Consider the following 16,847-nt stretch of genomic DNA (forward strand, 5'->3'; position numbering starts at 1 on the left):
CTAGATAGAGGGCATTTGCATAGTCGAGTCTGGAGTTGATAATTGTTCCCACCACGGCTGCAATATCTTCTTTCGGGATAAAGGGAACGAGTCTACGTAGTAGGCGCAGCAGATGGTTCTCAAAAAGGATATCGGGGAACTGGAGAAAGTGCAGAGAAGGGCAACCAAACTGATAAGAGGCATGGAGGAGCTCAGCTATGAGGAAAGATTAGAGCAGTGGTACTCAACCTTCTTGTGCCGTGACCCCTTGATAACATTTCCCAAGTTGTGGGGACCCCTAACAGTAAAATTATTTTCGTAGTGTGGGTTGTCAGCATCCAAGGCAAGACAAGTAATTTGCGCCCCCAAACACACAGACATTTAGCGCTCCCTGAGTATTAAAACCCCTTATGGTACATTTTGTGATGCACCACTTTCTTTTCAATCTTATTTATTTCCCTTTTACCGCTTTCTATCCAAATTTTTTGTTTGTTCCCCTCCATCCCTCTCTAGCAGTTTTTCTTGTTCTTTGTCTCCCTTTTTCTTTATTTCTCCCCCTCTTTTCCTCTCCCTTCCATGTATTCTCTATTTTTATTCCTTCTTACTCCTTGGTGGGGGGGGGTGGGATGAGTGGCAGTGCTGGGGAGGGTTCTGATCAGCCAGCATTGGTGCTCTTGATCAAGGTCATCTGCTGATCCGAGAACTGTAGTGGGGACTTTTAATAACAACTATAATCACAGGTAGTGTTACTCACCGTGTCTCTGACTTGGTGGTGTCTCGTAGCCGTGACACCTTTCCTGAAATCAGGAGATAGGGGTCTCCTCCAGCCCCTCCCACTTCACATTCCTCACCAGTCAGCTGACCTCTAGTCTCTGCCCCCCAGCCATGCCGTGAGCTGAATGGGCATCTGCGAAGAGGCTAAGTTGGCGGCTGGCGGCTGCGGGCTCCAGGAACAGCCCAGCTGGGCGGCCGCAAAAAGGCTGGGAGAGCGGTGCGGGCTTCAACAACAGCCCAGGATTCGGTGACCCTTTGCAAATCATCATTCGACCCCTAAGAGGGTCCCGACCCCCCAGGTTGAGAAACACTGGATTAGAGGAACTGAATTTATTCTCTCTTGAGAAGAGGAGAATAAGGGGGGATATGATCCACATGTACAAATATATAAGGGGTCCATATAGTGAACTTGGTGTTGAGTTATTCACTTTATGGTCATCACTGAGGACAAGGGGGCACTCTCTACGTCTAGAGGAAAAGAGATTTCATTTCCAAATACGGTACAGTAAGAGCTGGGAAAATGTGGAACAGACTCCCTCCAGAGGTTACATATTTACATAGTTAGTCAGGTTGAAAAAAGACACAAGTCCATCCAGTTCTGGCCAGGTGGTTCTGGCCAGATCAGTAGATTGCTTTAACCACTTCCCGACGGCCGTACGACTATATACGGCCGCAGGGTGGTTCTACATCTCTGAGGCACCGTCAATTGACGTCCGGCCTTTTCCGCGTTCCCCGCGCGCGCTCCCGAGCGCGCAGCGGGGAACTCCTGTGCTGGCCGTGTCCCTTGGACACAGCCAATCACAGATCGCCGTGAACGACCAATCGGAGTGGCCGCTTGCTAGGCGATCTGTGCGACCAATGAGAGATGATCTCATATGTTTACATATGAGATCATTTCTCATTGCCGGCTCTCACAGACAGCGGTGCTGTCTCTGGAGAGGAGACGGATCTGTGTCTCTTGTACATAGAGACACAGATCGGTCACCCCCCCCCAGTCACCCCCCCTCCCCCCACAGTTAGAACACTATATAGGGAATACATTTAACCCCTTCCTCACCCCCTAGTGTTAACCCCTTCCCTGCCAGTCACATTTATACAGTAATTAGTGCATATTTATAGCACTGATTGCAGTATAAATGTGAATGGTGCCAAAAATGTGTCAAAAGTGTCCGATGTGTCCGCCATAATGTCGCAGTCGCAATAAAAATCGCAGATCGCCGCCATTACTAGAAAAAAAAAATAATTAAAAAAAATAATTCTGTCCCTTATTTTGTAGGCGCTATAACTTTTGCGTAAACCAGTCGCTTATTTTTTTTTACTAAAAATATGTAGAATACGTATCGGCCTAGACTGAGGATAAAAAAAAATGTAAAAAAAAATTGAGCTATTTATTATAGCAACAAGTAAAAAAAAAAATTATTTTTTCAAAATTGTCGCTCTATTTTTGTTTATAGCGCAAAAAATAAAAACCGCAGAGGTGATCAAATACCACCAAAAGAAAGCTCTATTTGTGGGAAAAAAAGGACGTCAATTTTGTTTGGGAGCCACGTCGCAGGACCGCGCAATTGTCAGTTAAAGCGACGCAGTGACGAATCGCAAAAAGTCCTCTGGGCAGGAAGGGGGTTTAAGTGCCCAGTAAGGAAGTGGTTAAGAAAGGTCTGGATTCTATATAACTGGGTACTGACATCTGTAGGTAAAGTTGATCCGGGGAAAATCCCATTGCCTCATGGGGGATCAGGAAGGAATTTTTTCCCCTGCTGGAGCACATTGGATCGTGATCTGCTGTTTTTTTTTTGCCTTCTTCTGTATCAACTGTGGATATAGAATTGGGTATATGGGATTGTATGATATTTTTTATTTTTATATTTTTTTATGGTTGAACTGGATTGTCTTTTTTCAACCTATGTAACCAGAATCTGTGAAATGTGTACAGTACGTATATGAATGTATAGTATATGTAAAGTACTGTGTAAATTGATAGCACTAAACAGGTACCTGTAGTAATAATAAGTAAAATCTGATTGGCTGGTAAGGGCAATCATACTTTGTACATTGTAATATTATTGTATACTGCTTTAGTGAATAAGCCCAGATATGTACAGACACCGCAGACGTTCTTAATTGGTGATATGCCTGTACACACACATACAAAAACATGCTTTTTCTTAAAGGGGTTGTAAATAAAAAAATGTTTTTTCATAATAAGCATCCTTTACCTGCAGACATTCCTCTTTTCACTTCCTCATTGTTCGTTTTTGCTCAGAAGTTGCTCTATTTCTTCTCTGTTCTGTTCACTTCCTGCTTGTCTGATTGTTACTGACCACCGTGACGGGAGGCTTTACTGCGGTGGTCAGTAACGTGATCACCCCCTCCTGGGAACTACATCTGTGCGGCAGGACGCTCTCTACGTGTTAGAGACTTCAAGGAGGTGTGAATTACTGGGCGTGCCGCAATGCATACTAGGAAATGTAGTTCTTACATGAACGAGCGCCGCAAACCAGGAAGTGAATGAGAGAACAGAAACTAGAATGCCGAAAGGGGGTATAGATGAAGGAATTTAATAGGTATTTACTTGTTTTTTAACAGAATCATTACACTATTCTGTCCGTCTACCTTGCAGACATTAATTTTAGGCAACAACATTTTTTTCCTTTACAACGCCTTTAATCGGTTAACGCCGCCGCATGTACATATACGTCCACAGAATGGCACGTACAGACATATGGACGTACATGTACGTCCCCGCCTTTCCGCGGGTCGGGGGTCCGATCGGGACCCCCCCCCCGGTACATGCGGCGGTCGGTAACCTGCGGGGAGCGATCCGGGATGAGGGCGCGGCTATTCGTTTCTAGCCGCCCCCTCGCGATCGCTCCCCGGAGCTGAAGAACGGGGAGAGCCGTATGTAAACACGGCTTCCCCGTGCTTCACTGTGGCGGCGTATCGATCGAGTGATCCCTTTTATAGGGAGACTCGATCGATGACGTCATTCCTACAGCCACACCCCCCTACAGTTGTAAACACACACTAGGTGAACCCTAACTCCTACAGCGCCCCCTTGTGGTTAACTCCCAAACTGCAACTGTCATTTTCACAATTAACAATGCAATTTAAATGCATTTTTTGCTGTGAGAAAAACAATGGTCCCAAAAATGTGTCAAAATTGTCCGAAGTGTCCGCCATAATGTCGCAGTCACGAAAAAAAACGCTGATCGCCGCCATTAGTAGTAAAAAATAAATAAATAATAAAACTATCCCCTATTTTGTAAACGTTATAAATTTTGCGCAAACCAATCGATAAACGCTTATTGCGATTTTTTTTACCAAAAATAGGTAGAAGAATACGTATCGGCCTAAACTGAGGGAAATTTTTTTTTTTTATATATATATGTTTTTGGGGGATATATATTATAGCAAAAAGTAAAAAATATTGAATTTTTTTCAAAATTGTCGCTCGATTTTTGTTTATAGCGCAAAAAATAAAAACCGCAGAGGTGATCAAATACCACCAAAAGAAAGCTCTATTTGTGGGGAAAAAAGGACGCCAATTTTGTTTGGGAGCCACGTCGCACGACCGCGCAATTGTCTGTTAAAGCGACGCAGTGCCGAATCGCAAAACCTGGCCTGGGCATTTAGCTGCCTAAAGGTCCGGGGCTTAAGTGGTTAATTATCGGTTGGATTTGTTATTTCCAATATATTTTTATTGATTTTCTTAAATTTTCTACAAACACATACACAAACTAATACAGTCATTCTGAATACATATTTATAGCTGAGATGTTCATTGAAGATATATTTACTTATATTTACTAAATCTATTAGCTTACATAATAATACATTTCTTCAAAAACCCTCCTCTATATATTCAGAGCGACAAAAAAAAGGGGGGGGGGGATTTGTATGCAATGTATCTCTATGGCTAGCTTGTTTACATCTGCATCCTCTGCATGCCCTATGGTTTGGATTTCAGCACGTGTTTGCAAACAGTACTGCTTTATTGAACATCCCCAAATAGCTGAGCTTTGTCTCTTTATTTTCTGTATCCCAGTGTGAGGCAGAGATGTCTGGAGGAGCAGAAGAGGAGGAGGCAAAGAGCCACCAAGAAAATCATCACATTCATTGGAACATTTCTGCTTTGTTTTACTCCATATGTAATTACCAGGTAAGTGATCAGCATGAATTAGCCTTTTGAGACACTTTATGATTATCCATTAAAAATACTTCATACATAACATGTATATACAGTGTGTGTGTTTATATATATATATATATATATATATATATATATATATATATATATATATATATATCTATACAGTACAGACCAAAAGTTTGGACACACCTTCTCATTCAAAGAGTTTTCTTTATTTTCATGACTATGAAAATTGTAGATTCACACTGAAGGCATCAAAACTATGAAGTAACACATGTGGAATTATACATAACAAAAAAGTGTGAAACAACTGAAAATATATTTCATATTCTAGGTTCTTCAAAGTAGACACCTTTTGCTTTGATTACTGCTTGGCACACTCTTGGCATTCTCTTGATGAGCTTCAAGAGGTAGTCACCTGGCGCAGCACCCCATCACTCTCCTTCTTGGTCAAATAGCCCTTCCCCCGCCTGGAGGTGTGTTTGGGGTCATTCTCCTGTTGAAAAATAAATGATGGTCCAACTAAACGCAAACCGGATGGAATAGCATGCCGCTGCAAGATGCTGTGGTAGTCATGCTGGTTCAGTATGCCTTCAATTTTGATTAAATCCCCAACAGTGTCACCAGCAAAGCACCTCCACACCATCACACCTCCTCCTCCATGCTTCACAGTGGGAACCAGGCATGTAGAGTCCATCCGTTCACCTTTTCTGCGTCGCACAAAGACACGGGCTTGGAACCAAAGATCTCAAGTTTGGACTCATCAGACCAAAGCACAGATTTCCACTGGTCTAATGTCCATCCCTTGTGTTCTTTATCCCAAACAAGTCTCTTCTGCTTGTTGCCTTTCTTTAGCAGTGGTTTCCTAGCAGATATTCTACCATGAAGGCCTGATTCACACAGTCTCCTCTTACCAGTTCTAGAGATGTGTCTGCTGCAAAAGGTGGAAGAACCTGGAATATGAAATCTATTTTCAGTTGTTTCACACTTTTTTGTTATGTATAATTCCACATGTGTTACTTCATAGTTTTCATGCCTTCAGTGTGACTCTACAATTTTCATAGTCATGAAAATAAAGAAAACTCTTTGAATGAGAAGGTGTGTCCAAACTTTTGGTCTGTACTGTATATATATATTTACAGTATATATATATGTAGCACTACCCCCGTAGGAGCTGCTGGTTATATTTCGGGCCTGCACATTACCTCAAGATTCGTTGTCTAGGGGAAGGAAGTCTGTAAAGAACTCCAATGTCCACACAAGATGTAAAACCTTTAGCTGTCAGGTTTTTATTCTTTTGTTTAAAACTTGTGAAGAAGGTAGAAGGATGAAGGGGAAGGGAAGGTTCAGGTACACGGTACAGATCACTGGGGAAAAAACCCTAAACTCCAAAGTCACTCACCACTCCCTCTTGAGTGGGTATTGCTCACCCGGATAGACCCCTCTCACCTGGCCTAGCAGCCGGAATGATGCATGAACCAGTTCGATAACAGTCTCTGCCACAGACTTTAAGAACAAATTGAACAGTCCGGAATCCTCTGCCACAGGATGTATTACCCGAACTTCCAGCCGTACAGTTAAAGAGCTTTTAAGCCGACCCGGCGAACTGTAGGACAACTTGAGATGTGGATGCCTCCTTAATAAGGTCACCAGGCCTATCTCGAGACATAAGCCTTCCGCTTGGTCTCCTCCAGGGCAGGTCCTCCCCTGGTTTCCTTCATTAAGTATAGCTTCCTTCGCTTAGATGGACAGCTTGGGATCCCTCTTGATTCGTAGGCCCCAGTCAGCATAACTGGGCCTAATGATAGACATTCAGCCTCGGGCCAACGTGGTCCTGGGGCTGGAAATCACACGACACATACCTCGTGCCAGGAGGGCCATGAGGCGAAGGACCCCAAAACATGGCGTCTGCCCCTTACGTATCCCTTCCCGGCATGCACATCGGGGCACCACTCCCTCTGGGCTGTTCCTGAGGAAAGATACTCAATGATCTATGGCTTGCCCGTGTTCCAACACTGGCCTGTGGGGGTATCGCCAACTACAGGCAACAGTGGGAAAATGCTATCAGGCACAGCCACTGCCAGGACAGAGTCCAATTTAGTATAAATCATACAGTCTGAGCCACCTTATCGGCTCAGACACCCACTAAATTTAACATAGCGCCCAGTCATTTGGGAGCAGGGCGCAACATATACAGCATCTCACAAAAGTGAGTACACCCCTCACATTTTTGTAAATATTTTATTCTATCTTTTCATGTGACAACACTGAAGAAATGACACTTTGCTACAATGTAAAGTAGTGAGTGTACAGCTTGCATAAGGCCTCATGCCCACAGACGTTTTAAAGAAGGGGCAGTAAAGCTAGTACAGACGGCAGGGAAAAAAGCGGCGTTAAAAACAAGATTTTATCCACGTTTTGCATTGAATTCAATGCATGTTGAGCCGTGCTGGCTTTCAGCCACGTTTCTCTGTCTCTATTCAAAATAAATGGTTCCCTATGGGAGCCCATTGATTTGAATAGAAGTCGGATCATGATGATCCGACTTGTGGTGCGACTTGTGTGCTGAGAATCTTGAGGGTGGAACCCCGCCAAAATTTTAAAAATTATTTTTTTCGTGAGGTTCCCCCCCCCAAGACGATACCAGACACTTCGGTCTGGTATGGATCTTAAGGGGATCCCCCACACCCAAAAAAAATTGGCGTGGGGGTCCCCCCAAGATCCATACCAGACCCTTATCTGAGCACGCAGGCCGGAAGGTCAGGAAAGGGGGGGCGAGTGAGTGGACCATACCAGGCCACATGCCCTCAACAAGGGGGGAGGGTTGGTGCTTTGGGGCAGAAGGGCCCCGTGCCCCCCACCCCAAAGCACCTTGTCCCCATGTTGATGAGGACAAGGGCCTCTTACCGACAACCCTTGCCCGGTGGTTGTCGGGGTATGTTGGCGGGGACTTATCGGAATCTGGAAGCTCCCTTTAACAAGGGGGCCCCCAGATCCCGTCCCCCTACCCTAGGTGAATGAGTATGGGGTACATGGTACCCCTACCCATTCACCTAAAAAAAAGTATTGTCTCTCTGCCAGTCCTTCTCCTCACTCCGCTGTCTTCTGCTCTTTTGCTGGGTCTTCTTCCACTGTTCTTCCGATGTTGACGCGATCTCCCAATGTAATGCTGGCTCCGTGTGCAATGACTTATATTGGCATGGGGCGGGTGTAAGTTTGAGACCACGTCCCTTGTGACGTCATCGCCCCATAATGCCCCGGGCCATGGCGTCCCAAGGGACGTGGTCTCAAGCTTATGAGGCCATAGGCTAACATAGAGAGCCGTTTTTAAGCTGCAAAAAACGCTCATAAAAGCGTCTGTAAAAACGTCCGTTGGCATGAGGCATAACAGTGTAAATTTGCTGTCCCTTCAAAATTACTCAACACACAGCCATTAATGTCTAAACTGCTGGCAACAAAAGTGAGTACACCCCTAAGTGAAAATTTCCAAAATGGGCCCAAAGTGTCAATATTTGTGGTCACCGTTATTTTCCAGCACTGCCTTAACCTTCTTGGGCATGGGGTTCACCAAAGCTTCACAGGTTGCCACTGGAGTCCTCTTCCCCCTCCCCCATGACGACATCACGGAGTTGGTTAATGGGAGGGCCGTAGCTCGAAGACCCCTGTTGTAGACGCTATAACTTTTGTGCAAACCAATCAATATACACATATTGCGATTGCGATCGGCCTAAACTGATGAAATTTTTTTATTTTTTTTTATATTTTTGGGGGGGATATTTATTATAGCAAAAAGTAAAAAATATTGCATCTTTTTTCAAAATTTTCGCTTTTTTTTGTTTATAGTGCAATAAATAAAAAAACGCAGAGGTGATCAAATACCACCAAAATAAAGCTCTATTTGTGGGGAAAAAAGGGAGTACATTTTGTTTGGGAGCCACGTCACACGACCGCGCAATTGTCAGTTAAAATGACGCAGTGCCGAATCGCAAAAAAATTGCCTGGTCAGGGGGGTAAATTCTTCAGGTAGATCTCCACCTTTTTGAGGTTGCCTACTCCTTGACCGTGCCCGCGGAGCTCGATGTCCACCTGTGTCCCACGATCGTGTCACGGAGCAGCAGAACGGGGAGATCCCTGTGTAAACAAGGCATTTCCTTTTTCTGCCTTGTGACAGGACACTGATCTACTGTTCCCTGTGATCGGGAGCAGTGATCAATGTCATGTCACTGGTCGAGCTATCCCCCATACAGTTAGAATCACTCCCTAGGACACACTTAACCCCTTCCTTGCCCCCTACTGGTAAACCCCTTCCCTGACATTTACACAGTAATCAGTGAATTTTTATAGCACTGTTCGCTGTATAAATGGCAATGGTCGGAAAATAGTGTCAAAAGTGGCCAATGTGTCCGCCATAATGTCGCAGTCACGATACAAATCGCAGATCGCTGCTAATACTAATAAAAAATAATAATATAAAAAATGCCGTAAACTATCCCCTATTTTGTAGACGCTATAACTTTTGCGCAAACCAATCAATATACACTTATTGCGATTTTTTTACCAAAAATATGTAGAAGAATACGTATCGGCCTAAATTGAAAAGGAAATTTGCTTTTTTATATTTTTTTGGGGGGATGTTTATTATAGCAAAATGTAAAAAATATTGGCCCAGATTCAGGTACATTTGCGCTCTATTTGCGCTGCCCTCGATTCACGGAGCAGTAGCTCCGTAAATTGCAAATTGCAAAATTGCCCGGCGTAAGCGCGCGCAATGTAAATGATCCCGCCGGGGGCGGGAATCATTTAAATTAGGCGCACTCCCACGCCGAGCATAGAGCGCATGCTCCGTCGGGAAACTTTCCCGACGTGCATTGCGGCAAATGACGTTGCAAGGATGTCATTTGCTTCAAAGTGAACGTGAATGGCGTCCAGCGCCATTCACAAATCACTTACGCAAACGACGTAGATTTCAAATTTCGCGACGCGGGAACGACGGGTATCCTTAGCATTGGCTGCGCCTGCTATTAGCAGGAGCAGCCTTACGCTAAGCACGCCATACGGAAAACGACGTAACTTGCGTACGCAGGGCCCGCGCAACAATTGTGAATCGGTGTTAGTATGCAATTTGCATACTATACGCTGATCACAATGGGAGCGCCCCCTAGCGGTCAACGCAAGAATGCAGCCTAAAATCAGAGCCTTATGCCACGCAGATTTTAGGCTGCAGTCGGCGTTACGATGTTCCTGAATCAGGAGCATTCGTAACGCCGGAGCAAGTAAGCAATTGCGCTGTGTAACCTATGGTTACACAGGCGCAATTGCTTCTTGAATCTGGGCCATTGCTTTTTTTTTTTTTTTATTGTCGCTCTTTTTTTGTTCATAGCGCAAAAAATAAAAACCGCAGAGGTGATCAAATACCACCAAAAAAAAAAGCTCTATTTGTGGGGAAAAGAGGACGTAAATTTTGTTTGGGTACAACATCGCACCACGACTGCGCAATTGGCAGTTAAAGCGACGCAGTGCCGAATTGCAAAAAGTGCTCTGGTCAGGAAGAAGGTAAATTCTTCTGGGGCTGAAGTGGTTAAGCTTCTGTAGATGCCATTGACTAAGCAAAGTGACCTCCCAGGCCTCTTCGTGTCCGATGGTGTGTTTACAGAAGGAGGTATATTTATTAGTACCTCTCTGAGGCTAATATGCAGCTGGGCTGAAAATGTTTCTACAGGAGTGCTGAGAGCCTGTTTTCCTAATTATCAGAAAGGTTTATGGCCTTCCTGGTTCTCGTTATGTATCTGTTACTTCAAGCAAGACTTTAAATGTTTGCTATCTGAAGATCCCATCTAGTGCTGGAGGTTTACAAAGCTCAATTCCCATAAGTGGTGGCAGTTCTGGGGTAGAATGGCATTGAGGTGTTAACCCAAGGGAGCCCCCAGTAGCAGATGGAAGCCTCACCTGTAATAGATGACCCCAATCCTCACAGACCCCCTTTAATGGTAGAATAGTTACTATTAGCTGGATTCAGGTAGGGTTACGCCTATTCTGGAAACCAGATACGCTTAAATTAGGCTAAGATACGAGCGGCGTAAGTCTCCTACGCCGTCGTATCTTAGGGTGCAATTTTTCCTCTGGGTGGCGCTTCCGTTGAGTTCGGCGTATAATATGTAAATGACTAGATACGCCGATTCACGAACGTACGTGCGACCATCGCAGTAAAGATACGCCGTTTTCGTAAGAGGTACGCCGGCGTAAAGATAAAGCTGCCCCCTAGGTGGCGTAGCCAATGTTAAGTATGGCCGTCGTTCCCGCATCGAAATTTGAAAATTTTACGTCGCTTGCCTAAGTCGTCCGTGAATGGGGCTGGACGTAATTTACGTTCACGTCGAAACCAATACGTCCTTGCGGCGTACTTTGGAGCAATGCACACTCGGATATGTACACGGACGGCGCATGCGCATGCGCCGTTCGTAAAAAACATCAATCACGTCGGGTCACCACCCATTTACATAAAACACGCCCCCTCATCCTCATTTGAATTAGGCGCGCTTACACCGGCCCCATTTACGCTACGCCGCCGTAACGTAGGAGGCAAGTGCTTTGTGAATACAGCACTTGCCTCTCTGACTTACGGCGGCGTAGCGTAAATACGATACGCTACGCCGCCGTAATAATACACACATCTACCTGAATCCAGCTATATATCTGAAGACGTTCACTAATCATGCTTCCTCCAGTGTTCATTTGGAATAACCATTGATTGCCCTAGAAAACCACTTACCGTATATACTCAAGTATAAGCCAAGTTTTTCAGCACATTTTTTTGTGCTGAAAATGCCCCCCCCTCGGCTTAAACTCGAGTCACCATTTTGCGCCTGATCTCCCGGACTTTGGGGACCCGATACCGGCTGGAACTTGACAAACATATAGCCTCACTCTTCCTCTACAAGTGTGGGGGACCTACAGCCGGGGAGCACCGATTTTTCAAAGTCGGGCACCCCTTCCATAGACTCCCATGTTAAACGGTCATTTCTCTGGTAACTTTGGGGACCCGGTACCGGCCGGCCCTAACTTGGCACACGTGTAGCCCCAGTTCTCTTCTACAAGTGTGCAAAGGTTGCTGTCTGGGGGACCTACAGCCGGGGAGCACCGATTTTTCAAAGCCGGGCACCCCTTCTATATACTCCTATGTTAAACGTAAGTCTAGTCATGGACACAGTGAGGCATGGGCACAGTGATGGATCGTCATTGATCCGTGATCCGAGCGGGTCAACATCCGCGGATCGGCACACCACGCAAACCGCCCATAGGAAAAGCCTCGGCCTAGCCCCGGAGCGGCAGCCATCTTGGTACACCCGGCGGCGGCCTAAGTGAGCTTTCCAGAGCGGCACTGACTGGGGAGATGTGGACATTACAGTGGGGGAGATGTGGACATTACAGTGGGGGAGATGACGTGGACATTACAGTGGGGGGAGATGTGGACATTACAGTGGGGGGAGATGTGGACATTACAGTGGGGGAGATGTGGACATTACAGTGGGGGAGATGTGGACATTACAGTGGGGGAGATGTGGACATTACAGTGGGGGAGATGTGGACATTACAGTGGGGGGAGATGTGGACATTACAGTGGGGGAGATGTGGACATTACAGTGGGGGAGATGGGGGAGATGTGGACATTACAGTGGGGGAGATGACGTGGACATTACAATGGGGGAGATGTGGACATTACAGTGGGGGTGATGACGTGGACATTACAGTGGGGAAGATGACGTGGACATTACAGTGGGGGAGATGTGGATATTACAGTGGGGGATGATGTGGACATTACAGTGGGAGAGATGGGGGAGATGTGGACATTACAGTGGGGGAGATGTGGACATTACAGTGGGGGAGATGGGGGGGATGTGGGCATTACAGTGGGGGAGATGTGGACATTACAGTGGGGGAGATGGGGGAGATGTGGACATTACAGTGGGGGAGATGACGTGGACATTACAGTGGGGGGAGATGTGAACATTACAGTGGGGGGAGATGACATGGACATTACAGTGGGGAAGATGATGTGGACATTACAGTGTGGAAGATGATGTGGACATTACAGTGGGGAAGATGATGTGGACATTGCAGTGGAGGGAGATGACGTGGATATTACAGTGGGGGAGATGTGGACATTACAGTGGGGGAGATGTGGACATTACAGTGGGGGAGATGACATGGACATTACAGTGGGGGAGATGTGGACATTATAGTGGGGGAGATGGGGGAGATGTGGGCATTACAGCGGGGGAGATGTGGACATTACAGTGGGGGAGATGGGGGAGATGTGGACATTACAGTGGGGGAGATGACGTGGACATTACAGTGGGGGGAGATGTGAACATTACAGTGGGGGGAGATGACGTGGACATTACAGTGGGGAAGATGATGTGGACATTACAGTGTGGAAGATGATGTGGACATTACAGTGGGGAAGATGATGTGGACATTGCAGTGGAGGGAGATGACGTGGACATTACAGTGGGGGAGATGACGTGGACATTACAGCGGGGGAGATGACGTGGACATTACAGTGGGGGAGATGATGTGGACATTACAGTGGGGGAGATGACATGGACATTACAGTGGGGGAGATGTGGATATTACAGTGGGGGAGATGACGTGGACATTACAGTGGGGGGAAGATGTGGACATTAGAGTGGGGGAGATGACGTGGACATTACAGTGGGGGAGATGATGTGGATATTACAGTGGGGGAGAGGACGTGGACAATACAGTAGGGGAGATGACATGGACATTACAGTGGGGGAGATGACATGGACATTACACTGGAAAACTATATATGGTGGTGATCCGAAAAATTATGCGATCCGTGGCTCTGATTCGAGGAACGATCCGAACCATGAATTTTTTTACCTGTTGCACCCCTAATTATTATACACAAATTATACAGCGCCAACAGTTTACGCAGTGCTTTACAATATATAGGGGGAAAACACAATTACAGTACAGTTCAGTTCAATACAGAAGGTACATGAGGTATATAGAAGAGTTGCATCCATAAATCAGGATGGACCATCACTAGCTGAAGATATTGATTGCTTTATGTTTGTTCAGCTCCTATGTAGTCCACATTTCTGAGATTGTAACGAACACACTATGTTTTGGTTCCTTTGCAGGTTGGTCGAAATTTCCTCTTCCACCACCATAAATCCTCAGTGGGGCATCATAAGTCGGTTTGTGGCATACAGCAAAGCGTTGTCGGATCCATTCGTGTATTGTTTATTACGGAACCAGTATAAGACCTGCTGCCGAGACATGGTCAACAAACTCTTGAAACGCAGCTCTGGCAATTCCTCCGCGCGAAGGGTCAACTCTTACGTAGGACATTTGGTGCCAACCACTTCTGAGTAAATAACCTCTGAGAACTACAAGAACCCATTTTGCCAAGCAGACAAAAATGAGAACTACGGACTCTAAATGGAATATAATCCCTATTTTATGTTGCTGTAATTTATTGCCTTAATTTATTATGAAACGTTTGTGTTCCTTTAGGGAAAGAACTTTTTCTGCGGGATATCATTCTCAGATTCCTTGACCAATTTTCAGTCCACCGCAGAAAAATGTTCCAGACTCGTATACCAGGTTATACGGAACACAGAAGCACTGATCAATAATTCAAATCTGCCTACTTGTACATTTCCATTAATTTGTGGATCTGTCTCTGCAGGTACTCTCTACTACTTGACTCAGAACATTTGATGACTTGGATAATGTTGCTTGTTGACAATCGTATGTTTGAGTAAAGGTCACCATTTGCTCAAAATAGCTATCTTGTGGAGTTTGATAATGAATGGGCTTAAAGTTATTTCTCTTCCTTCACTCACATTTCAATGGGCCATATTCACGTACCTGAGCGCATCTTTAGTCAGGCGTAGCGCAGCATCTCATATGCGCTACACCAACGTAACTTAGAGAGGCAAGTACTGTATTCACAAAGCACTTGCTCCCTAAGTTATGGTGGTGTAGCGTAAATGGGCCGGCGTAAGCCCGCGTAATTCAAATTTGGAAGGAGGTGGGCGTGTTGTATTAAAATGAGCCGTGACCCCATGCAAATGAGGGGCCGAACGGCCGTGGACGTATCCCAGTGCGCATGCGTCGGATAGAATGCCTAAGATACGTCGGCTCAATGTTTTCGACGTAAACGTAACCTACGCCCAGCCCCATTCACGTGCGACTTAGGCCTTGTACAGACGGGCAAACGTACGATGAAAACGGTCCGCCGGACCGTTTTCAGCGTACATGTCTGCCCGGGGATTTCTGTATGATGGCTGTACTCACCATCATACATAAATCCGCGCGTACTCGATACGCGGCGACGAGGCCGCGCCGTCGCTGCGACGTGCGCGGCCCTGCCAGTTCAATGCTTCCACGCATGCGTCGAAGTCATTCGACGCATGTGAGGGATGGCGGCCTCTCGGACATGTACGGTAGGTCTGTACAGACGACCGAACATGTCCGACGGGCAGGATTCCAGCGGGCATGTTTTAAAACATGTTCAGAAATATTTGCCCGCTGGAAAAAGGCCCGGCGGGCAAATGTACGCTGGAATCCTGTCCGCTCGGGCCTACACACGACCGAACATGTCTGCTGAAACTGGTCCGCGGACCAGTTTCAGCAGACATGTTCGGTCGTGTGTACGGGGCCTTACGTAAACGACGTAAAATTCGACGGCTGTTCCGACGTCCATACTTTGCATTGGCTGCGCCTCATATAGCAGGGGTAACGGACGTAAGCCTAACGTAAACAGCGTAGCTAAATCCGACGGGCGCAAGTTCGTTCGTGAATCGGCGTATTCGACGTGTAAATCTACGGAAGCGGCCCTTGCGGCCAGCGTAAATATGCACCCAAGATACGACAGCGTAGGAGACTTACGCCGGTCGTATCTTGGCCAAATTCAAGCGTATCTGGTTTCCAGAATACGCTTAAAGATACGACGGCGCACATTTGAAATTATGGCGGCGTATCTGGAGATACGCTGGCGTACATCCTTTATGAATCCGGGCCAATGTCTATAGAAACATAACACCAGCAGGAGCTGCTAGAAAAGCACATAAATATCATCTGTAAGTGTGATGTGTGCAAGGGGCTAATGATAGGATGGATCCAGGAGCCCAATTACACAAAGGACCAGGTGGTGTCCAGTAAAAAAAAGTCATGGTTTAATTCAAACGAGTTAAAATCAGAACAAGGTGCTGCACAGTATTACCAGCAGTTGACCAGGCGAAGGCTTCCGGCAGGAGGAATGTACCAGGGGACGCAGATGTAAATGAGATCTGAGATAGGACAGTGGAGGGACTCGGAATTCTGTTGATACAACATCGGACTGTCGGACAACTGGAAAGCACCGGGAAATTAGACCAGTTGCCAGGACAACATGTTTCGGGGCATGCCCCTTTTGACAAAAAATAAAACATGTTGCAACTGGCCTAACTTCTTGGTGCTTCCCAATTGACCAAGGTTGTATCAGCAGACTTCTGAGTTCCAGTGATGCAAGACCCTCCTTTTGACAAAGGGGCGTGCCCCGAAACATGTTGTCCTGGCAACCGGCCTAACTTCTTGGTGCTTTCCAGTTGGCCGAGGTTGTATCTATCACCAGCCCGGGTTCCGGTGATGTGACGTGATGCAAGTCCCTCCTTTTGACAAATGAAAGAAAGAAAGGGTTGGGACTTTAAATGAGATGCGTGTTGATGCAAACAGTATGTATAAGTAAATAAATAAAGTAGTATAGCGTAATAACCAGGCTCAAACTTACCAACCAAATTGCAAGCCGAATTCAACTGTCTAACTTAGTATGTTAAAAGCAGAGGATTGGTTGCACACATTTGCAAATATATGGATAAGCCACAGGCCGCTTACAAGGCTCTCTGCATTGCTGTGGTCCTAACTAAACTTT

At 46.0% G+C, this 16,847-nt stretch overlaps 1 protein-coding gene across 1 annotated transcript in view; it reads left to right on the top strand.

The window, feature by feature from the left end:
- Positions 1-14,719, top strand: part of GPR26 (G protein-coupled receptor 26) — a 39,792-nt gene extending 25,073 nt beyond the window's left edge. The window contains exons 2-3 of the mRNA XM_040361342.1: positions 4,799-4,912; positions 14,071-14,719. Coding sequence (XP_040217276.1) covers positions 4,799-4,912; positions 14,071-14,305 — 349 coding nt within the window. The 3' untranslated portion in view covers positions 14,306-14,719. The remainder of the gene's footprint in view (positions 1-4,798; positions 4,913-14,070) is intronic.
- The last annotated feature ends 2,128 nt before the right edge of the window (positions 14,720-16,847 follow it).

Source organism: Rana temporaria, chromosome 8, assembly GCF_905171775.1.
Source record: "Rana temporaria chromosome 8, aRanTem1.1, whole genome shotgun sequence".
NCBI classification, from domain to species: domain Eukaryota; kingdom Metazoa; phylum Chordata; class Amphibia; order Anura; family Ranidae; genus Rana; species Rana temporaria.